The following is a 25,291-nucleotide window of genomic DNA, read 5'->3' as shown; positions in this document are numbered from 1 at the left end:
TTTAAAAATTTCATTTATTTTCAGAAAGAGAGAGTGAGCGAGTAGGGGAGGGGCAGAGAGAGAGAGAATCTCAAGCAGGCTCCACACTGTCATTGCAGAGTTTGATGTGAGGCTTGAATTCATGAACCCTGACATCATGACCTGAGTCGAAATCAAGAGTCAGATGCAACCTCACATGCTTAACCGACTGACCCTCCTGGGCACCCCAAGGATCCTTTTTCTCTACATCCTCACCAACATTTGTTATTCTAGTCGTTTTGATAATAGCCATTCTAACACATGTGAGGTGATATCTCATTGTGATTTTTATTTGCATCCCCTAATGATTAATAATGTTGACTTTTTTTTCATGTACCTGTTGGCCTTCTGTAGGTCAACGTTTTCCCAAAGAAAATTGGATTGTTCGGGTTTCATTTTTGTTTTCCTGTTGAGTTGTAGGAATTCTCTATATGTTTTGTATATTAGTTCTTCATCAAATAACATGTTTTACAAATATTTTCTTCCATTCAATATGTTGCTTTTTCATTTTGTGGTTCCCTTTGCTGTGCAGAAGCTTTTTAGTTTGAGGTGTACCCACTTGTTAATTTTTGCTTTTGTTGGTTTTGCTTTGGGTGTCAAATTAAAAAAAAATCATTGCTAGGATCTGTGTCAAGGAGTTTACTGTCTATGTTTTCTTCTAGGAGATTTATGGTTTGAAATTTTTAATCCATTTTGAGTTTATTTTTGTGTATACTGTAAGCTAGTAGTTCAGTTTCATTCTTCTGCATGTGGCTGTCCAATTTATTGTGTCCTTTCTCCCATATGTATTCTTGGCTCCTTTATTGTAAATTAATTGACCTTATGTGTGTGGGTTTATTTCTGGGTTCTCTATTCTGTTCCATTGATCTATGCGTCTTTTTATGCCAACGTAGTACTGTTTTAATTACTATGTTTTTGTAATATAGTTTGAAATCCGAGAGCTTGATGCCTCCAGCTTTGTTTTCTCTCAGGATTGCTTTGGCTATTCAGGGTCTTTTATGCTTCCATATAAATTTTAGAATTGTTTGTTCTCTTTCTGTGAAAAATGCCATTGGGATTATGAGAGGGATTGTATTGAATCTGTGTATTGCTTTGAGTAGTATGGACATCTTAATAGTACTAATTTTTCCAATCCATGAGCACAGAATATCTTTCCATTTAATTGTGTCTTCAATTTCTTTCATTAATGTCTTGTTTTTAGTATATAGGCCTTTTACGTCCTTAATTAAATTTATTCTTGGGTATTTTATTGGTTTTGGTGCATTTGTAAATAAGATTTTTAAAAATTTTTAATAGTTAATTCTTCATGTATGCAACACATTTTTTAATATTGGCTTTGTATCCTGAGACTTTATTGAATTTATTCTAACAATTTTTTGATGTTTTTAGAGTCTTCTATATATAATATAATGTCATCTGTAAATAGTGAAAGTTTTACTTCTTCCTTTCCAATTTAGATACCTTTATTTGTCTTACCTAATTGCTCTGGCTAAGATTTCCAATACTGTGTTGAATAAAAGTGGCAAGAGTGAGCATATTGGTCTTGTTCCTGGTTTTAGAGGAAAAGCATTTAGCTTTTCACCATTGAGTCTGTTAGCTTGTCTTGTACGGTCTTTACTGAGATATGTTCCATCTCTACCCACTGCTCAGAGTTTTTATCATAAATGGATGTTGAATTTTGTCAGGTGCCATTTCTGCATCTATTGAGATGATCATATGGTTTTTATCCTTTATTTTGTTAACGTGGTGTATCACATTGATGTGCAGCTGTTGAGCCATCTTGCATCCCTGGAATTAATCCCATTTGATCATGGTGTCTGATCGTTTTGATGTATTGTTGAATTCAGTTTGCTGATGTTCATTGAAGATTTTTATGTTTATGTTCATCAGGGATATTGGGCAATAATTTTCTTGTGGCATCCTTATCTCGTTTTGCTATCAAGGTAATGTCTTCCTTGTAAAATGACTTTGGAAGAGTTTTGTCCTCTTCTATTTTTGAAAGAGCTTAGAAAGATGGATATTAATTCTTTGAATGCATGTAAACCATAACAAGAACCCATCATAAAAGGAGGAAGACCCATCATATGCTGCTGCCTTACAAGAGACTCATTTTCCAAAATAGATTATGTTAGGCTGCAAAACAAGTTCTAATAAATTGAAGAGGATTGAAATCCTATCAGGTATCTTTTCCAACCACTGTGGTATGAAACGAGAAAATTAATTACACAAATAAGACTGGAGAATTCACAAATTTGTGGAGATTAAATAGTATGCTACTGAAAAACCAGTGGGTCAAAGAAGAAATCAAAAGAGAAATCAAAAAATACCTTGAGACAGATAAAAATGGAATGGAAATGACAGATTTATGGGAGCAGTTCAAAAGGAAAACTTGTGGCAATAAATGCCTACCTCAAGAAACAAAAGTCTAAAACAACTTTATATTTCAAGGAACTAGGAAAAGAACAAATAAAGCCCAAATTTAGTACAAGAAAGAGAATAACAAAGATTAAAGCAGAAAATAATAAAATAGAGACTCAGTACTGGCACAAAAACAGACACTCAGATCGGTGGAACAGAATAGAGAACCCAGAAATGGGCCCACAAACGTTTGGCCAACTCATCTTTGACAAAGCAGGAAAAAATATCCAGTGGAATAAAGACCGTCTCTTCAGCAAGTGGTGCTGGGAAAATTAGACAGTGACATGCAGATAAAGGAACTTGGACCACTCTCTTACACCATACACAAAAATAAACTCAAAATGGATGAAAGACGTAAACGTAAGACAGGAAGCCCTCAAAATCCTAGAGGAGAAAGCAGGCAAAAACCTCTTTGACCTTGGCCACAGCAGCTTCTTAACACGTCTGTGGAGAAAGGGAAACAAAAGCAAACATGAACTATTGGGAACTCATCAAAATAAAAAGCTTCTGCACAGCAAAGAAAACAACAGCAAAACTAAAAGGCAACCAATGGAATGGGTGAAGATATTTGCAAATGACATATTAGATAAAGGGTTAGTATCCAGAACCTATAAAGAACTTATCAAACTCAACATCCAAAAAATAAATAATCCAGGGAAGAAATGGGCAAAAGACATGAATAGACACTTCTCCAAAGAAGACACCCAAATGGCCAACCAACTCAGGAAAAAAACGCTCAACATCACTCATCATCTGGGAAATACAAATCAAAACCACATTGAGATAACACCTCACACCTGTCAGAATGGCTCACATTAACAACTCAGGAAACAACAGATGTTGGCCAGGACATGGAGAAAGAGGATCTCTTTCGCACTGCTGGTGGGAATACAAACCGGTGCAGCCACTCTGGAAAACGGTAGGGAGGTTCCTCAGAAAATTAAAAATAGAACTACCCTATGACCCAGCAATTGCAGTAGTAGATATTTTATCCAAGGGATACAGGTATGCTGTTTCAGAGGGGCACATGCACTCCGATTTTATAGCAGTACTATCAACAATAGCTAAAATATGGAAAGAGCTCATCCATCAACAGATGAATGGATAAAGAAGATGTAGTATGTATGTATATGTGTACACACACACACACAATGGAGTATTACTCGGCAATAAAAACGAATGAGATCTTGCCATTTGCAGCTGTGTGGATGGAACCAGAGGCTTTATGCTAAGTGAAATTAGAGAAAGACAAATATCATGACTTTACTCATATGAGGACTTTAAGATACAAAACAGATGAACAGAAGGGAAGGGAAGCAAAAATAATATGAAAACAGAGAGGGGGACAAAACATAAGAGACTCTTAAATATGGAAAACAAACAGAGGGTTACTGGAGGGGTTGTGGGGGGGGGTGTCTAAAGGGATAAGGGGCATTAAGGAATCTATTCCTGAAATCATTGTTGCACTATATGCTATTATAATAAAAAATACATAAACTTTAAAAAAGAAAGTAGAAAGACATAAAAATAAAACAGAGACTCAAAAGACAATAGAAAAGATTAAAGAAACTAAGAATTGGTTCTTTGAAATGATACCAAAATTGACAAATCTTTAGCTAGACTTACCAAGACAAAAGGAAAGAGGGCACAAATAAAATAAAAAATGAAAGAGGAAATATTACAACTGAGAGCACAGAAATACAAAGGATTGGGAGATTTTTTTTTTGTCTTTTGTTTTACGATTGGAATAAATTAGAATGAAGTTGTATGCCAACAAGTTGGACAACCTAGAAGAAATGGATAAATTCCTAGAAATATACAACCTAGCAAGACTGAATCATGATGAAGTAGAAAATTTGAACAGATGAATTGCTAGTAAGGAGATTGACTCAATAATCAAAAACCTCCCAAAAGTCCAGGATCAGACTGTTCCACTGGGAAATTCTACCAGACATTCAAAGAATTAATGGTTGCTCTGTCTCACCAATAACTCATGTGGTGCATGGCACATTCGTTTGTTCTTTCTACATTTATTCAGCAAATACTTGCTGAACGTACTTCATGTCAGGCAGTTTAGAATGAGTTGGTCTAGTTTTTTTCTGTTGACATGAAACCTTGTTTGAGTTTTCAGTAAATCTTTATAATAAATATCACAGAAGTGGCTTCTAAAGATTATTATTCAGTGGTCACGTGTAAATACTTTGACCAGTGTTAGATAATCCCTATAGTTCATGTTGTTGTGGAAATCCAGAAGTGTGTGTATATGTGTGGAATTAATAACTAAATACATGAATGGAAGTATTTAATAGTATCTTGAATAATTACAATTTTTAAAGTTTGTATCTCTATATAATTAGAAACACCTGAGTATAGCAAGTCAAGCTTTTTTTTTTTTTAATATTTTTATTTATTTCTAGGAGAGAGAGAGAGACAGCGTGAGCAGGGGAGGGCCAGAGAGAGAGGGAGACACAGACTCCGAAACAGGCTCCAGGCTCTGAGCTGGGAGTTAGCACAGAGCCCAATGCGGGGCTCGAACCCACGAACCGCAGGATCATGACCTAAGCGAAAGTCGGACGCTCAACCGACTAAGCCACCCAGGCGACCTGCAAGTCAAGCTTTTTAAAAAGTTTTATTATGACTTTATTTCTGGACTCCCTACCTTAAAATACTTAAGGAAAAAAATGCTTAAGTTTTAAGTAAAATATTTAAGTTAACATTTTATATGAATTTTATCTTGATTTCAGTTTATTCAGTGGATTTTTTTAGTAGTTGGAAAAAGCTGTGGTAGTTCCCAACTGTGTTAGAAACAGTTGTCAAGTGTGGTTCTTTACAATGTGAGACTGGGAGCTGTTTCTAAACACACAGTTACTAGCACAGATTTGCTTAAGTGTCCAATCTGATCTGTGGCTATGGGTAAGTAATGTGAAATATATATAATATTTGTGGGGGGTAAAAAAAAAAAAAACCTGTAAATTAATTTCCATAAACTCTAACTTTAGGTTAGTGTATAACCTAAAGTGTATAGACTTTGAACCCCATCCAAGCAGTAGTACGCTTTTTTATAAACCTTTAAGATAGTTAAGTATATAAAAATTAAGGTATTCATAGTTTCAGAATGTATAGACTTAAGTCTCTTCTTTTGTTTCAATGAAGCCTAATATAAATTTTCATTATATATAATTTCAAAGATTATTTTTTAGCTAAAGAATTGTGCTTATTTTCCAGAAGGCTTTACTTAAACCTTGGTTCCTATTAATAGTGAAGACTCTGGTATATTTATGTAAGGTTTACAGTAAAATCTAAAATCACAAAATTAAATCTGTGTGCATGTGTGTATGTTGCATTCCTTTAAACTGTACACTAACTTTATCTTTTTTGAGCACTGATAAGGCCTTAATAAAATGTGTGGGGGTATGTGTGTACGCTATCCAATTAGGGAAGTCACTAGTCACATGTTACTGTTGAGCATTTGATATATGGTATGTCTGAAATAAATGTGTTAAAAGTAAATCCTGATTTCAGGATTTGGTATGAAAAAGGAATGTAAAATACCTCAATTTTATATTGGCTGCAAGTTGAAATAAATATGTATTTATGAAATAAAATACATATTTTAGATATGTAGTTAAATTAGAATTAATTGCACTTTTTAAAACAATACAGCTACTAGAATGAGCACTGGGTGTTATATGGAAACCAACTTGACAATAAACTATATTAAATAAGTAAGTAAAATAAAATCCAAAAACATACAGCTACTAGAATATTAAAAATTACTTATGTGGGGTGCTTGGTTGGCTCAGTCAAAGAGCACATGACTTGTGATCTCGGGGTTGTGAGTTTGAGCCCCATGTTAGATAAAGAGATTACTAAAAAAATAAACTTAAAAAAATTTACATATATGGGTCACATTCTGTTTCTATTAGACATCTCTGGTTGAGAACATTTCCTAACTGAAAATTATGTTTTCTGTAAATTATGGTTGAAATTGAGCATTTTTGACATTGAGATTTTATTTTTTTAGTCTTAGATTACAACTTCGCATTTAAATATGGACATTCTAATATTATGTAAAAGTGAGACTATAAAGTTAAAAATTTTCAACAAAATATTTTGAGGACTTGCTTTTAGACTTTGTTGTTAGAAGAAAGCCATAACTAATATTTTATGATTTCTTGATTCTTGGATTGGAGCTAGTTTGACATTCACCATTGATCATTCACTTTATTCATTGTTTCATTTATTTATTTAACAAATTTTTTGTTTGCCTCATATGTGCCAATTCTATCTTGGGGAATACTCCTCCATAATTTTAGAGGGGAAACAAAAAATAATAGATGTGCATGTATATGACTTCATTGGAGTTGGGAGGTAGAAAGAAGTGATGCAATTCCTGTTCGGAGTTTCATTTTGTAAAGTAGTAGGTAAAGTCATCATAGTTCACCACTCGTGATGGTTTTTCTGGGAAAAATTCCTTGAATTGAATAAAACTAAAGGGGTCTCTGTAGATGTGAATCAACATTTCTTGAGTACCTAGTGGACAACAAAGTAGACACTGAGAAAGAATATAAATGAGAGGCCTGGCCCTCAGAGCTTTGCTTTTTTTTTTTTTTTAAGAAAATATGGCATATTCCAAAAAGTAAATAATAACATAAGGCAGCTGTGATATAGCAAATAATATATGGTACTTATACAGTACTACAGATAATTATGTAGTACTACAGGAATTCAAAAAATGAGACTACTAATGACTAGAGGTTTGTTTTTTTTTTTTTACTCTTTCTCCTTTGCTTCATATTATGATAGGGCCAGGTGATCTTTTCAGAATGACCCCTTTTGAAATACTTTCCAGCACTGTACTTTATTCTTAGAACAGTCAGTGGTTAATTTATTATGAGAACTATATAGAAATTTAGCACAAATTCTTTACCTCAGTACAAATAACAGTTCTTTTAGAACTGAGCTTTGGGGGGAAAAAGAAAACAACTACAAAAAGAATTGAGCCTTGAGTGCTTTAGAACAAGACAGTGTTTCGAGATGGAAAGTTGAGGTGTTACCATGGCCTTACACAATTCAAATTATGTAGCTTCGTGCATTTGTTTGGTGTGAACTTCAGAGTGTAGCTGAATTAACCAACACCTTTTCTTTCTGTTAGTACCTCTGAATTCCTTACTTTTCAGCCTTTAATATTTGCAGTGTTGACAGTGAGAAGGAAAGGATTCCAGGGTGGGATGGGTGGATGAGTTAGGTATCTATAATAATAAGATCTATAGATTTGGGGGATTTTGTTTGTTTTTTAGAGAGAAGGTGCCAGTGGGGAAGGGGGACAGAGGGAGAGGAAGCGTGTGCGCGCCTCAAGAAGGCTCTACGCTTAGCACAGAGCCCAGTGCAGGGCTCAATTCCCATGATCCAGGGATCATGACCTGAGCTGAAATCGGGAGTTGGGCACTCAACCAACTGAGCCACCTAGGTGCCCCAAGATCTATAGATTTTAAACAGGAATAAGAGTGGGGTGAGAGAGAAGGTTGTATAGGATGAAAAGGTTTGGGAATGTACTTTTTTGAGTGTTGTAGAAACTGATTGCTAGCAGCGTTATAAACCAGGCTGATAGAGATATCATCCCCAAATGCATACATAACCACAAACATAAAAAAATCTAACACAGGACAAGGACAGAAGTGTAAATGCATTAGCTAAAGCTCTACAGAAGGAAAGAAGAAAAGGAAGCCAGAAATGAGAGAAGTCAAATCAAAGCAGTAAGTAGAAGTAGGTGCTGCTATATAAAGTAGCACAGGGACCTTTTGGTTCTGGACTATGTGCCCTAAGGGATCTGGGGTGGAATTTTAGTGCGTATATGGGCATGGGAGATATGTGGTCTTAGGCCTTTCCAAAATAGAACTAGCATTAAGACCTAGGCATATGGCCTGGAACCTGAAACAACTTGAGTAATTGTACAGAAATTTTTAAAAGTGACCAGTGATAAAACAATCTTTTTTTTTTTAATGTTTGTTTATCTTAGCCTGAGTGAGGAAGAAGGGGAAGAGAGAGAGGGAGACAGAGGATCTGAAGTGGGCTCTGCACTGTCAGCAGTGAGCCCAGTGTGGGGCTCGAACCCATGAACCACTAGATCATGACTTGAGCTAAAGTCGGACACTCAGCTGACTGAGCCACCCAGGCGCCCCCCCCCCTTTGTATTTTGTAATGACCACAAAACAGTCTATTGTATAGCTGTACCAAAGTTTATTTAACAGTTACTTATGAACATTTTGATTGTTATCCTGCAGTATTATAAACAGCACTGCAGTAAATATCTTGGTACATACTACTTAGCCCACATGGGTGAATATAGTTGTAGAATCAGTTCCCAGAAATGGAATTGCTTGGTAGTAATAGCTGTTGCCAAATTGCTCTCCTTAAAGCAATTAGGATTTTTTTCCCCCTCATTTTATCCTTTATTGATACTAGTATTCGATCGTACTTTTTGATATTTGATAATTTGCTACATAAAAAATCTCACTGTCAGGTCACCTGGGTGGCTCAATGGGTTAAGCATCCAGCTCTTGATTTAGGTCACGTCATGATTTTATGGTTCATAAGATCGAGCCCCACGATTCTTGGGATATTCTCTCTCTCTCTCTCTCTCTCTGCATGCTCTTTCAAAATATATAAATATATTTTTTTAATCTCATTGTCATTTTTATTAGCATTTAAACTTAATTCTGATTTGTCTATTCATGTCCTTGCCCTAATTTTCTATTATTTATTTTCCATATTGATTTGTAGACATGCAGATAAAATAAGGAAATTACCCTTCTGTGACATATATTGTAAATATTTTTTCCGAATAGGTTGCTCCTTTGATTATGTCTATAGTATTCATTTTCCAAGCAGAATTTGAAAACTTTTTATATATTATGCAAATTGATTCGCTTTTTGAAAAAACAATATATTGGGAAGGCGGAGAGAGAGAGAGAATGAGAACAAGTAGGGGAAGGGCAGAGAGAGAGAGGGACGCAGAATCTGAAGCAGGCTCCAGGCTCTGAGCTGACAAGCAGTGAAGCCCATTGCGGGGCTTGAACTCATGAGGGGTGAGATCATGACCAGAGCTACAGTTGGACACTCAACTGACTGAGCCAGCTAGGTGAACCTAGTAGCTTTTTTTTTTTTTTTAGTTAAAAGTACAGTATGAGGAAGGTTTTTTTCCCTCTGAATCCCCACAAAAGTTGCCAGCTTGTTATCCTGCCACCTCCTAATAATGCTTCAGAGTGTATTTCCTACAAACAAGGATATTCTCCTAAATCATTATATTACAGCTATTAAAATCCGAAAGTTAACATTGATCCATTACTGCCTTCTAATCTTTTGACTCCCATTCAAGTTGCACTAATTGTCATAATGGCAAATTTTTAGCGAAAGGATCCAGTTCAGAACCATATTAGTTGCCATATCTCTTCCATATTCTTCAACCTGGAACAGTTCCATTAGACTTTGCTTGACTTTCATGACTTTGACAATTTTGAAGATTATACAAAACAGAACAAATCTGGGCTTGTTTGAGGTTTCTTCACATTAAACTTAGGTTATGTATCTTTATCATAGAAGTTGTGATCCTCTTGTATGCTATCGGGTGGCACAGAGTTTCAGTTTGTCCTATTGATTATATTCACTTTGATCACTTGATTAAGGCAATGTCTGATGGGCATCTCTGCTATCGAGTTACTGTTTTTTCCTTTCTACTTAATAAGTATGGGGGGGCACCTCAAACGTGCCATTCCATATCAAACTTTAAAGTTTACTATTTATCTCTAACAATATGAATTTATAGGTTGCTTTCTATTCATTAGATTATAACCTTTACTATCATTATGAATTTGATGTTCCATTATAATTTTACTAGTGAGTGATCACTTAAGCTGATCTCTGTGTCATTTTTGATACGTCCTCATCATTCTTTGAGCATTTTCTTCTTTCTGCTACAAGATATTCCAGGCTCATTTTATAATTTCCACCAGCTTAAAATCAACCATTTCTCCAAGGAGCCCTTATCCTTTTTATAAAAAATGTTATTCAGAAGCCAAGATCTAGATGCTAGTCATACTCATTGGTACTGGAGTATCACTGCTTCTAGGCTCTGTCAGTGGACAGAGCTAGGAAATATATGCAGGTACATTTACCTACATCTAAACATTTACATGTGTATTTAAGTATTAAATACCATGAATTCACATTGATACCTCTAATTCCAGTCTTAACACCAAAGGACTTATTCTAGTTTTCTTTTTATAATTTAACTCTCTTCTTTGACAGAAACCTGGCTTTCATTATTCTATTTACTTATTCTATTTAATTATTCCACCATCCCTTCTCCTGTATGCCCTTCTCTCCTTGCTTTTGCTGTGACTCTCCATTCCAGGCCACCCCCTCTCCCCACACCAGCTTCCTTCTTACCCCTCTTGAGCTCCAGCACCCTATACCAGACCACCGTCTGCAAAATGTTGTTTTCATCCTACTTGATATCTGATACCTACACTTAGCTGTCCCTCTCCATAGATACCCTGCTCATCCCACTTTGATTCTGATACCTCTTGCCAAGCTACTCTCCTCACCTACTTGGGCTATAACCATGTAGTAGTAAGTCTTCCCACCTCATCAAGTGAACATGCTCCTCACTTTTTTTTAATGCCTTCCAAATTTTGTGTTCTACTTCTCCACTTTAGCATTATAAAAATTAATTACCTTTGTTTTCCTTTAGTGATTCGGTTTTTTTGTACTTGAATATATGCTCTATTTTGGAATTTGTTTTGAAGAAATGAACTAGAAGTCTAACATTTCTTTCAGATGTTTATCCAGTTGGCTGGAATTTTATATAAAAGTTGTACCTGCCCCTTCTCCCCCTATCAAATTTATGAAGCTTCTTAAAAATATACTGCATCCATAGAGCTTTTTTTAAAAAATGGGTGTCATTTTTCATACTGCTTTTGTTTATAACAGATGATGATGTACCTGCAGATATGGTTGCTGAAGAATCAGGTCCTGGTGCACAAAATAGTCCATACCAACTTCGTAGAAAAACTCTTTTGCCAAAAAGAACAGCGTGTCCTACAAAGAGCAGTATGGAGGTAACTGCTTTTCTTTTTGTAATGAAAGAATTGTTAAGAAACAAAAAAGGGAAATGCCGCCATTTTTTAGAAGTAATGATTATGTATGGTAAAAATATTTGCTTAATTAGTTTTCATTTTGTTTTTGAAGGGTGCCTCAACTTCAACAACAGAAAATTTTGGCCATCGTGCAAAACGTGCAAGAGTATCTGGAAAATCACAAGATCTATCTGGTATTTCCTTTGGGAAAACTAAGGGACAGAGTTAAATAATCTTTTAATTTTGTTTGATACCAAAAATTAAAATTTTATTAAATATAGGTTAATGGTATATTGGGGATTGAGAAGGTGATATTATAGAATAAACATGAGAATCTGATCTCACTCTTTTGACTTTAATTGTTGCATAAAAATACATTTTATGTGTTTAACCAGTTTCTGAAATGGTGCATAAAGCTAAAAGAAGAATACTTAAGTTAGGACAAAAGATAGCAAACGTGTGTATTATCTATGAAAGCAAAATGTGTATAAAATGATTGTTATCAAAAAATAAAAGCTGTTCATAAGATAAAATGAAAATAATGCTTCTTAAATAATGAGAAAGTTGTCACTAGCACAATAAATAGATTGTTTATATTCTGTTTGTTAATCTCTTTTTAGCAGCACCTGCTGAACAGTATCTTCAGGAGAAACTGCCAGATGAAGTGGTTCTAAAAATCTTCTCTTACTTGCTGGAACAGGATCTTTGTAGAGCAGCTTGTGTGTGTAAACGCTTCAGTGAGCTTGCTAATGATCCAATTTTATGGTAAGTGGAAATTTATTTCTTATCATCTTGAGATATATATATATTATTTGCTGCCCCAAACACTAAAGATGGTAGGGAAGTTGAAGTGTGAGTTGGTAGTTAAAATTAAACAGTTGGAACAAAATTAGAAAGCTTATAAATTCCACGTTACCTGTTTATCACAAACGTAGGTTGTTGGTCCAAGCAGTATTTATAAAACAAGAAAGGAAGTACTTTCTCTGCTATTTATTACTTAAGAGCAACTGAGTGATTATGGTAAATGTTCATTTAAATTTAAGCTTTTTACAGAGGACCATGGGGGAGAAGAAGGGGAAAAATAGTGGGGGAGAGGGAGGGAGGCAAACCATGAGAGACTCTTGAATGCCAAGAACAAAATGAGGGCAGATGGGATAGGGGAGGAGAAGAAGGGGGGTGATGGGCAGGGAGGAGGGCATTTGTGAGGATGAGCTCTCGGTGTTATATGGAAACCAACTTGACAATAAACTATTTAAAAAAAAAAGAAAAAATAAATTTAAGCCTTTTAGAAACAGAGCTATGTCTAATTTCAAATAGGTAATTTTTTAAGAAAAAAAGAACAGGTGATTCAAACTGATAGTTTAATGAGAGTGTAGATTTTGTTACATCGCTTTTGGAAAACTGTGTTACATCACTGATTTTGATGGTTGTATTTATCAGCCTTTATGCAAGCCCTTTGACCAATGTAATTCACTTCCGGAGATTTTTTCCTTATGTACAAATTTTTCATAATGGCTCAGTTATAGGGAAAATTAGAAATAACCTCATAAATGTCTAGAAGTAAGGAATGGACTAACAATGTGATGTCTACTTGGAGGATGATATAGGCAGTTAATAGTGATTTTTACAAGAGTTGCTAATAACATGGTAAAATGCTGTTCTAAAAATTTTTTGAGAAGAGCAGAATACAGAATTTTATATACTATATAATCACAACTGTAATAAATGAAACTATCTGTAGATAAAAAGACTGAAATACTGCTTTTTATAGGAAGTGGTAATAGTTACTATCAGTACATTTCTGAGATTTGATGGATCCTGATAATAGCATATAAAGATATACAAAGAGTTAATAAGTTCAGAGTATTTTACTGAAAGCCATGCTTTAATTATTTTTTTCAAAGTTTGTTTATTTTGAGAGACCATGCACAGGTGTGAGCAGGGGAGGGACAGAAACAAAAGAGAATCNTTTTCAAAGTTTGTTTATTTTGAGAGAGCATGCACGTGTGTGAGCAGGGGAGGGACAGAAACAGGGAAAGAGAATCCCAAGCAGGCCCCACATCAGCGGCCTCACAGTGCCATACTTGATCTCACAAATCATGAGATCATGATCTGAGTCGAAACCAAGAGTTGGGTGCTTAACTGACTGAGCCCCCCAGGCAACCCGAAAGCCATCTTTTTAAATAATAACTGTATGAGCCATTTATGGTAAGTGTGGCCTTTTACCCCCTAAGCAAATTTTGAAGAATTGACCCTTTTTTATTTGAGGAGGTGGACTATTTTTTGTATGTAGTTATAAATTAAAAAAAAATTTTTTTAATGTTTGTTTATTTTTGAGAGAGAGAGAGAGAGACAGCGTACAAGTGGTGGAGGGAGCAGAGAGAGAGAAAGACACAAAATCCTTAGCAGGCTCCAGGCTTTAAGCTGTCAGCATAGAGCCCAACACTGGGCTCAAACTTGACTGTGAGATCAGGATCTGAGCCGAAGCCAGATGCTCAGCTGAGTGAGCCACCCAGGCGCCCCTATATTTAGTTATATTATTTTAGCCAAAAACCATTTACATTTATAATTTTGGTTTTTTATATTCTTAAGTGTTTTAAAGCATCAGATAGTTTTTAAAGTTGTTTTAAAGGACATTTTATGAAGAAATCTTTCATTCCTCTCCTCCTCCAGGAAACGATTATACATGGAAGTTTTCGAATATACTCGCCCTATGATGCATCCTGAACCTGGCAAATTCTACCAGATTAATCCAGAAGAATATGAACATCCAAATCCTTGGAAAGAGAGTTTCCAGCAGTTGGTATGAAGTATAAATGGAAAATATTGATTTATACTGTATATTTGTAACCAGAAGTTTCTTTTTAAAAAACTAAACTCAAGAATAGGTTCTAAGCCAATGAATATTTATCAGTCAACAGAATGTTCAGTAATTCTTTTCACTGCCGATATATTTATTAATAATTTAAACAGTGGCAGTAAGCATCAGTAGCCTAAGAGCAGTTAAACTTTATATGGATCTCTCTGAACCTTTTCTTAAATTATTGATGGTTGAGAGTTGTCTTAAAGTTTCACATTTACCTTAATTTTCGTGTGGTCCTCTATGAGTGGTTCTCAGCTGGGGGTGGTTTTGCTCCACAGGGGACATTTGGCAGTGTTTGGAGACCTTTTTGGTTGTCACAAGTGGAGAAGAGGATTCTACTGGTATCTAGTCAGTAGAGGCCAGGGGTGCTGCTAAACATTTTAACAGAGATGCACAGGACAACCCCCACAACAAAGAATTTTCTGTCCCAAAATATCAGTAGTGCTGAGATTAACAAACTTTGTCCTTACTGGATATTACTGAGTCGTAAGCTGTTCAGATTTTACATTGCAGTATGCAACAGAAAATTAATCAGAATAATTAAAAACTTTTTTCTGTTTAATAAAAATATACAATACTAAATTAATTTAGAATGTAATGTTTATATTAGTAGTCATTGTTTCTGGTTATTTTTGTTTTGTTTTGTTTTTTTGACATTTTAGTATAAAGGTGCACATGTAAAGCCAGGATTTGCCGAACATTTCTACAGTAATCCTGCAAGATATAAAGGAAGAGAAAATATGTTGGTATGTTTGATTTGTATTTTTATAAGACTTAAGATGGTAATCTTTCAGTTCTGTACTGACACTTATTTTTTTTTTTTTGTAGTATTATGATACAATTGAAGATGCCCTTGGTGGGGTACAAGAAGCTCATTTTGATGGACTTATCTTTGTTCATTCTGGAATATACACTGATGAGTGGATATATATTGAATCGCCAATCACCATGATTGGTGCAGGTATTTTGAAATGCATGGTCATTAGAAATTTAATATGGGTTTTTTTGCTTTGTTTTTTAAGCACTAATGACTTAAAATCCAGGTGAACCTTGGTAATACCTTAATGGTAAGAAAGAACAGGAATATTGCATATGACAGAAATGAAATCATAAAAGTTCAAATATTATAGATGAATCCTTTTTTTTTAGATGTATGTATTAATGTTTATACCTTGTCCAACTGTCTTATTTGTTATTCGTTAAGAAAAGAAAAATACAGGGCGCCTGGGTGGCTTAGTCGGTTAAGCGTCCAACTTTCGCTTAGGTCACCATCTCGCGGTTTGTGGGTTCGAGCCCCGCGTCGGGCTCTGTGCTGACTGCCAGCTCGGAGCCTGGAGCCTGTTTCAGTCTGTGACTCCCTCTCTCTCTGACCCTCCCCAGCTCACGCTGTCTCTCTCTCTCTCTCTCTCTGTCTCCTAGAAATAAATAAAAAAAAATATATTAAAAAAAAAAAGTTTAAAAAAAAAAGAAAAGAAAAATACTTGTTTATGTCTTTTATTTGAAAATAAAGATGGTTAATGTTTTTATTTCTGTTTTTTAATGAAACCGATTTCCTTTGTAAATTTTTTTGTGTGCTGTTTTTATAGTCAAGTTTCTAAAGATTGGTGTAATGAAATAGTTGTTGAACACTGATCAGTCACTTTTAAGATTTCTGCTGCTTTTTTTAAGGACACTGTACCTGGCCCATTTAAAGATAGCTAGCATTTATTACTTGTAACTGAAATTTGCATTTACTGCCAATAGAGACTAGTGGGGGAGGGCATAGAAAATTTTGCCTAGTGACTTGCAGTACTTTCCAAATCAAGGCCAGAACTGGAAATAAGTTTAAATTAGAAGGATTCTCTCCTTCTCTTCCTACTCATCATCCCCTTCTTTCTTCTCCCTAAGCTTCTTTTTCTGGTGCTGCCAGAGGCGATTTTATTTCCACAAGAAACCATTTTTTAATATGTCATTTATTTGATGCTAAACACTATTAGTAGTTAAATATTATTAGAAATATTATATATGAATTTGAGTATAATACTCAAATAATATTCACATTAAATATGACTGCATATAGTAAAGGCCAGTGAAACATAGTTAACTGATAAAGTGAATATTCTTATCTACTCAATACTAATGTTTTTTTAAAACTTCCCCCTTCATATTATGCTAAGTGAAAGTAGGTTAGAGAAAGACAAATGCCAAGTGATATCATTCATATATGGAATCTAAAAAACAAAACAAGTAACAACAAAAAAGAAACAGACTCATAAATACAGAGAACATATAGGTGGTTTGTAGAGGGGAGGTGAGTGGACAGACGAAAAAGGGGAATGAGATTAAGAGGTACAAACTTCCCGTTATAAAATAAATGTCACAGGTTGAAAAGTATAGCTNAGCATTTATTACTTGTAACTGAAATTTGCATTTACTGCCAATAGAGACTAGTGGGGGAGGGCATAGAAAATTTTGCCTAGTGACTTGCAGTACTTTCCAAATCAAGGCCAGAACTGGAAATAAGTTTAAATTAGAAGGATTCTCTCCTTCTCTTCCTACTCATCATCCCCTTCTTTCTTCTCCCTAAGCTTCTTTTTCTGGTGCTGCCAGAGGCGATTTTATTTCCACAAGAAACCATTTTTTAATATGTCATTTATTTGATGCTAAACACTATTAGTAGTTAAATATTATTAGAAATATTATTATATATGAATTTGAGTATAATACTCAAATAATACTCACATTAAATATAACTGCATATAGTAAAGGCCAGTGAAACATAGTTAACTGATAAAGTGAATATTCTTATCTACTCAATACTAATGTTTTTTTAAAACTTCCCCCTTCATATTATGCTAAGTGAAAGTAGGTTAGAGAAAGACAAATGCCAAGTGATGTCATTCATATATGGAATCTAAAAAACAAAACAAGTAACAACAAAAAAGAAACAGACTCATAAATACAGAGAACATATAGGTGGTTTGTAGAGGGGAGGTGAGTGGACAGACGAAAAAGGGGAATGAGATTAAGAGGTACAAACTTCCCGTTATAAAATAAATGTCACAGGTTGAAAAGTATAGCTTAGGGAATATAATCAGTAATATTATAATAAGTTTGTATGGTGGCAGAGTAATTAATTACACTTCCATAGTGAGCATTTTGGAATGTATATAATTGTCAAGTCACTATATTGTACACCTGAAATTAATATGTCAGCTATACTTCCATTAAAATTTTTCTTAAAAAATGAAAAAAATTCCCCCTCCAAATAAAGTACCCAACTTAGAACAATAAAAAGGATTTTTATTACTAGTTTTATGGCAGAATATTTTTACTAAGAAATTTTTATTTCAATTTCATCTGATAAATCATGTGCTTTAAAAAAATAAAGGTAATGTGTTTTAAAATATCTTCTCCACAGCACCTGGAAAAGTAGCAGACAAAGTTATAATTGAAAACACTAGAGACTCAACCTTCGTCTTTATGGAAGGTTCTGAGGATGCTTATGTTGGATATATGACAATAAGGGTAAGGAATTTAAGATTTGGAATATGTATGTTGAAATCATTTAAGGCAGTGGTTGTCTGTTTCAAGTGAAATTTCTCCTTTTCAGTTTAACCCTGATGACAAATCTGCTCAACACCATAATGCACACCACTGCTTAGAGATTACAGTAAATTGTAGCCCTATTATTGATCACTGTATCATCCGAAGTACATGTACAGGTTAGTGTTAACATTATGTTGTATTATAAAATAAATCATTGGGTGCCAGGGTGGCTCAGGCAGTTGAGTGTCCAGCTCTTGATTTTGGCTCATGACCCCAAGGCTGTGGGATCCAGCTCCTCATCTGGCTCATCACTGATCATAGAACCTGCCTTGGATTCTCTTTCTCTCCCTCTGCTCCTCTCCCCTGGTCTTCCTCGCTCGCTCTCTCTTTAAAAAAAAAAAAAAGAGAGAGAAAAGAAAGAAAAGAGAGTCATTGTATCGTTGTCCAGTAGGTTTTTAAATAAATGTTTCTTTTTACAGTTGGCTCAGCAGTATGTGTTAGTGGTCAAGGAGCATGTCCCACTATCAAACACTGTAATATCAGTGACTGTGAAAATGTTGGACTTTATATAACAGATCATGCACAGGTATTTTTTAATTTCGTGGGTTTTTTTCTTTTTAAAAATTTTTTTAAAGTTTTGCTAATGCCTGTTTCTAATTAATTGTCGTAGGGAATATATGAGGATAATGAAATTTCCAATAATGCTTTAGCTGGAATTTGGGTTAAAAATCATGGAAACCCAATTATTAGACGGAATCATATCCATCACGGACGTGATGTTGGTGTGTTCACATTTGATCATGGCATGGTAAGAACGTTTATGCTTAATAAAAAACCTGACTTCATATTGGTTAAACTTTTTTTATTTTTTTTTTTTTAAAGATTTTTATTTTAGGGGCACCTGGGTGGCTCAGTTGGTTGAGTGTCTGTCTCTTGAGTTCAGCGCAGGTCATGATCTCACAGCTCATGGGATCAAGCTGCACATCACGTTCTGTACTGAAAGCATGGAGCCTGCTTGAGATTCTCTCCCTCTCCCTCTCTTTCTGCCCCTCCTTTGTTTGTACGTACAGTACGTACACGTACCCATCCTCTCTCTCAAAATAAACGTTAAAAAAATTTAAAAGGAAATTTTAGCATCATACTTTAATATCAATGTGCAGTAATCTGTAAATTCATGAATCTAATATTATGTGCATGTAGAGAAGATGGTGTCCTTTGGGAATTGATATAATCTTTGAGGGGAGTAAGATCTAGTAGTTCTCAAATGTAAGTGTGCATAAAAATCACCCAGATATAATAAATAATATAAATGGGAGTTAGGATATGCATTCTTAATAAGTACCGTAAGTGAGTTGAATACAGGTTGTTTTTAGACTACACTTTTGAGAATTAATGGTTTCATCATTCCATTTTAGTGCTTTAAAAATTTTTTAACTGGCAGAATTTTAACAAGAAATACACTGATAATAAAATATCATTTCTAAAACTGATGCAGCAGTTAATTAGGTGTCTTGATGGATGATATTTTAGACTATTATGTCATTTACACAAGTTTCTAGAGGTACAACTTTTTGCATTCTCTTAGACACTATTTTAAAATAATGGTCTTTGGTGTCTATTCAGGTATTCTTTTCACTTAATGTCTAATTTTCATTGAGGCAGTTTTCAAGCCCTGGTATAACATTGGCAACATTTTTTGTTAAGGAGTCAGGGATGGGAGAGGAGATGATGATATGATGGCCAAATGGGGTTACAGTGAAGTTGTCTTGCTGTAGTATGGTACGAATCAAGCAACAGAGGAGTGTTGGATTCACATATACAAATCGTCAATTAGTGAAGAAAATTTTTTACTTTCATTGTGTCTAAGACCCTAATGTAGAACTCTTTTTTAAAACTGATTTAGGGGCACCTGGGTGGCTCAGTTGGTTAAGCATCCAACTTTGGCTCAGGTCATGATCTCACGGTTTGTGGGTTCGAGCCCCGCCTTGGGTTCTGTGCTAATAGCTCAGAGCCTGGAGCCTGTTTCAGTTCTGTGTCTCCCTCTCTCTCTGCCCCTCCCCCACTCATGCTCTGTCTCTCCCTATCTCAAAAATAAATTTAAAAAAATTTGTTTAATAAATAAAACTGATCTAGACCAAGAGGGAGTACTCTTTTATGAAATTCTGATTACACCGAAAAGGTTTTAGACCATCCAGTGCATCATATTCCTGGGGTAACTGTAACCTGAGAAGAACAGTTAACTTAAAACGTAGGCGTTTCAATAAGAAAACAGAGTGGGGGGGCACCTGGGTGGCTCGGTTAAGCGACCCACTTCTGCTCAAGTCATGATCTTGCAGTTTGTGAGTTCAAGCCCTGTGTTGGGCTTTGTGCTAACAGCTGAGACCCTGGAGCCTGCTTCAGATTCTGTCTCCTCTCTCTGCCCCTCCCCCACTTGCATTCTGTCTCTCTCAAAAGTAAACATAAAAAAACTTTGTTTAAAAAAAGCAGAGTGGGGAAAATATAATAAGTAATCAAGAGTGGAGATGACCACTTACCCGTCTCCAGCTGGAATAAAGAAATTGACGTTTCACTGCAAATTGTACCCGTTTTCCAAGGAACAGGGAAGTAGGAAGCGTGGGAATTGGGGAGTCTGGGCAAAGATATGGAGGATATCAAAACTTAAGAATCTTGAAAATCTCCCCTTCCTTAGTTAGCAGCCTCTTTTAGCTATAGTTCCTAAATGGAACTCTCATTTTGTAATGCACCATACATACTAACTAGTATCTCTCTGCTCCTGTTGCCCTTAGACTTTGCCCCAGAGTTACCAACAATTCCATTATCCTATTTTTGCATTCCTTTGGTCTCTTTGACAAGCGAGATTTGAGGAACCAAGATAATTTTAACCTGAGTAAGCTTCCTCATTTTTAAAAGACCTGTGTGATAGTCACTTAACTTCAGTTTATCACAGTAATTTTACTCGTCATTGTACACCCCGATACAGTTTTTTTATATACGTATTTGAGCTTACAAATTTTTTAACTTTACAGCTCTAGGCAATGCTATAGACAGATATTTTCATTAAGGGTTAATGAAGAGATTTGTAAGGTGTTACACATTTGTAAGGGAAGGATGGAAATTAAAGCATAACCTCTTTGGTAGGATGTTCTTCCATTTCAGGTATTCTTTTGACTTGTCTTCATTGTTTTTGTGTTGACACCCCATGATCAGTAGGGTAACATCACTAAGTATAATCTTCTTAAAATTTGACTTTGTGTTCTATACAACTTCAAAGAACATTAGAATAAACATTTAAAACTAGTTTCTAAGCTGTCCACTTTCTTTAAATAGACACGTATTCTAAATTTTTTCCCTTTTCTTGTCTGCTGACATACTTAGAATTTAAATTTCTATATTTATAAAAATAATCATAAACGATTTTCTCGTCTTTTTATTTTAAAGAATTGTATTTGTAAAGATACCACATGCACCAGTATAAAGGACATCTCTAGGATTAAGTATGAACTCGTATGAAAAATGAGGAAATAAACACCTTATATTTCAACCTGTCTCCATTCCATCATTTATATTCTTATTTTTCTTTTGTAAGGTTTATAACATTTTCATTCCCATAGTTATTGACCTGTATTTATATTTGTTTACCTGTAGTCCTTTTACAATAGTTTGTCCATTGCTGAATTTTTTTTATTCATCCTTTGTATGGCTGAACTTTGCCATCTGGCCATTCATTATTTCTTTTTGTCTGTTTTAAGTTTACTTATTTTTGAGAGAGACAGACACAGAGAGAATCCCAGGCAGGCTCCACACTGCCAGCATGGAGCCCAGTGCTGGGCTTGGACTCAGGAACTGTGAGATCATGACCTGAGCCATAATCAAGAGTCAGACACTTATTTTAAAAATGGTTAATTTTTAAAAGAAGGGTTTACAGGTATTGTAGCTTGAACTGTTACCACTTGAGAACACATTCCCCATTACCTTTTAACTTGGGTAAATATACACAGTTTTGAGTGCACTTTTTCCCTCCGAATTTTATAGTCATTTTTACATTTCTAGCATTCAGTGTAGCTAACAAGTCTGAGATCATTCTGGTTTTTTGTTTTTCTTTTTTTTCTGAAAAAGATTTGCTTTTCTACTTCAGAATCCTTATGTAGATTTTTGTTGTTGTTGATGCTGTGTTTTACTGTTGTTTTGTTTTACTCCATGTGTTCCTTTCTTTAGAAACTTGGCTCTCTGTGTCTGTTACTATGTTTCCATAGTTTTGTCTTTTTTTCCTGTTTTGTTTCCAGTATGGTTTTTAGCTCTAATTTTTAATATATTTTGCTTTATGGATTTTTTCTAGCATACATAAAAGTAGAATAGTATAATGAATGAATCTCCATGTACCCATTTTCCATTTTAACAGCTATCAGTTCATGGCCAATTTTGTTTCATCTGTACTTACTCAGTCACTCTTTACTCTCTACTCTGTAGATTATTTTGAAGTAAATCTTGGACATTATCCTCTCGTCTGTAAATATTTCAGCATGTATCTTTAAAAGATGAAGATTCTTCCCTCTTTTTTTTCTTTCATGTAACCCCAGTACCAGGCTCATTCCTAAAAACATTTTTCTGTCTTTGTTCACAGTTTCCCAATTATCTTTTTTTAATGTTAAATACATTCCAGAGTATTGTTTTGTGTGAAATATAATTAGAATACTGTAACAATATCAAATTGCTATAAAGTTTTTTGAGACATTTATTCTAAATTTATGAATTTGACACATGATGGATTGACAGATGACAGACCATCTATGTTGAAATTTGGCCCTCCTCCCTCTCATTTTCCTTTACTTTGGATAGTGTCCCTTAGATAGGAAGCGTAAGTTTTTTGATGATAGAAGTTTCATGTTTATTGTGTTCCTTACTCAGATTTACTCCTTATGCCTGGGATATTTCTATGAAAATAGTATGAAAATATTTCCTATGTTTAGTTCATACCACTAGATCTCATCACTTTAGTATTGTCCTGGCTCATTGGAACCTTCAGTTATTTGGGGGAAACTACATTGCTAAAGCTCTAAGGTAGCATTTGTTAAATTTGATCACCTACTCTTCCTTATGCATATTTCACAGTATTTGGCAAGTGTTCTATAAAAGTTTGGGTTGCAGACGTTATTTCAGTGAACATAGCATGTTTTTTTCCTATATTTTTCTTTTTTTTTTAATTTTTTTAATGTTTTATTTATTTCTGAGAGAGAGAGAGACATCTTGAGCAGGGAGGATCAGAGAGAGAGGGAGATACAGAATGCGAAACAGGCTCCAGGCTCTGAGCTGACTGTCAGTACAGAGCCCGATGCGGGGCTCGAACTCACGAACTGTGAGATCATAACCTGAACCGAAGTCGGACGCTTAACTGACTGAGCCACCCATGCGCCCCTTTTTCCTATATCTCTCATTCTTATTTTATTTGGAGAGTTTTAAGAGAAATTCTTGAATGCCTTTTACTTTGTCATATTTAATAAAGACTGTTGCACTTCCAAAAATTTTTAAATGAAAAAGTCCTTTGTCTTTTATTTTTATGTCCATTTTTAACGTTATAGAAAGTTAACTTTCAAAACTTTATAGTAATGTGTACAGCAAGCATTTAGATTTAGATTTTGTGGTAAGAAGTTAACAAGCCCTTATTTTATATATGGAGAAGCTTGGGGTGCCTGGGTGGTTCAGTCGGTTAAGCATCCCAGCTCTTGATTGCAACTCGGGTCATGATCTCATGGTTCACGTGTTCAGGCCTCACATCAGGCTCTGCATTGACAGTGCGGAGCCTGCTTGGAATTCTCTCTCTGCCTCTACGCCACGTGCTCGCTCTTGCTCTCTCTCTCTCAAAATAAATAAATAAACAAAAATTTATATATGGAAGAAGCTCATAGCAATCTGGTATCTTTGACGCTTTGATGGGGACAGAATCATTTTTATGGGATCATTCAACAAAACGTCCTTGTGTATATACGTTGGAGTTTTCATGGTTTGCATCTTATAAGGTAAAGTAGAATTCTGTCTATATCCTACTTAACATTTCTGTATTATTAGGCTATTTTACACTAAAGGCAGCTGTTAAAACAGATGCATTCCATTAAAATGTATTTTAAAGCAGAATTACATTAACTGAACCCTTTAGGCCCATAAGAGATAGGTTTACTTGTAAAATTATAAAACTATTAAGTCAGTCAGTCATTGTTCTATCTGAATGTAATAAAATGACAGTTGTAGCAATATAGAGGCTTCTGGTTTTCAAAGCATAGGGGGAGGGTGCACCTGGAGAATGTGACTCTTGATTGTAGAGTCGTGAGTTCAAGCCCCACATTGGGAGTAGAGTTTCCTTTAAAAAAAAAAAAAATCAAGGAAAAAAAAATTTTTACTGCTTTCTTTTCTTGAAAGTTATCCTAAAACAAAAAAATATAGGTTACAAACTCCATCTTTGATGAAACTAAGAGACATTTTAACCTTTAAATTGCAAGACGGTAAATGACTGCATGCCTGTGACCAGGGCAATCAGTCCAGATTAGAGCAGATTATAAAACCTTATGTTCAGGAAGATAACTTGATAAACCTCATGTGAATATAAATATATTGAAGTGTTTAAAGAACTGATCACAGGGGTGCCTGGGTGGCTCAGTCGGTTGAGCGTCTGACTCTTGATTTCTGCTCAGGTCATGATCTCACAGTTCGTGGTTTCAAGCCCCACATCGGGCTCTGCACTGACTGCATGGAGCCTTAGACTGCTGTTTGCCTTAATAAACTTGTGGATCTAGTTGACCATCTTAGGGGTTGCCTGGGTGGCTTAGTGGGTTAAGCGTCCAACTCTTGGTTTTGGCTCAGGTCATGATCTCACAGTTCATGAGTTTAGACCCCACATTAGGCTTTGTGCTGATGGTGCGAAGCCCGTGTGGGTTTCTCTCTCCCTCTTCTCTCTGTCCCTCCCCAAGTCATGCGCGCACGTACTCTGTCTTCTGTCTCTCAAAAAAATAAACTTAACAAAATAAATTGCTTTGACTATCTTAACTGTACAAAATCAAAACCTAAAGAAAACAGAGCATCCTTGCATTTGAATCATGTTTAGTCAATACATAGCAAAATATACTTGCAGTACTGTATGTTTAGTATAGTCAGTAGATGACAGTGGGCTTACTGAATCTTTATGGCAGCCCAGTAAATAACACATTTCCTTGCCACATTCTGGACAAATTAAGAAATAAAGCTATGAAGTAGCAGGAGGGGCTGAAATAGCATTTTATTACCCTTAAAAGGTTAAGTTGAAGAATACAGCTTAGAACAAGAACCAAATGGATCTGGT

At 35.2% G+C, this 25,291-nt stretch overlaps 1 protein-coding gene across 1 annotated transcript in view; it reads left to right on the top strand.

Annotated features, from left to right (window-relative positions):
* The first annotated feature begins 11,432 nt into the window (after positions 1–11,432).
* FBXO11 (F-box protein 11) overlaps positions 11,433–25,291 on the top strand; it is a 26,173-nt gene continuing 12,314 nt past the window's right edge. Inside the window, exons 1-10 of the mRNA XM_077749278.1 lie at positions 11,433–11,555; positions 11,686–11,767; positions 12,194–12,338; positions 14,247–14,376; positions 15,099–15,182; positions 15,265–15,397; positions 17,837–17,943; positions 18,029–18,140; positions 18,444–18,550; positions 18,635–18,772. Of these exons, the coding sequence (XP_077605404.1) occupies positions 11,448–11,555; positions 11,686–11,767; positions 12,194–12,338; positions 14,247–14,376; positions 15,099–15,182; positions 15,265–15,397; positions 17,837–17,943; positions 18,029–18,140; positions 18,444–18,550; positions 18,635–18,772 (1,146 nt within the window). The 5' untranslated portion in view covers positions 11,433–11,447. The remainder of the gene's footprint in view (positions 11,556–11,685; positions 11,768–12,193; positions 12,339–14,246; positions 14,377–15,098; positions 15,183–15,264; positions 15,398–17,836; positions 17,944–18,028; positions 18,141–18,443; positions 18,551–18,634; positions 18,773–25,291) is intronic.

The sequence above is a fragment of the Crocuta crocuta genome, unplaced genomic scaffold (assembly GCF_008692635.1).
Source record: "Crocuta crocuta isolate KB4526 unplaced genomic scaffold, BGI_CrCroc_1.0 scaffold118, whole genome shotgun sequence".
In the NCBI taxonomy this organism is placed as follows: domain Eukaryota; kingdom Metazoa; phylum Chordata; class Mammalia; order Carnivora; family Hyaenidae; genus Crocuta; species Crocuta crocuta.
The sequence above is the reverse complement of the archived record's forward strand: the minus strand, read 5'-3'. Positions and strand labels throughout refer to the sequence as shown.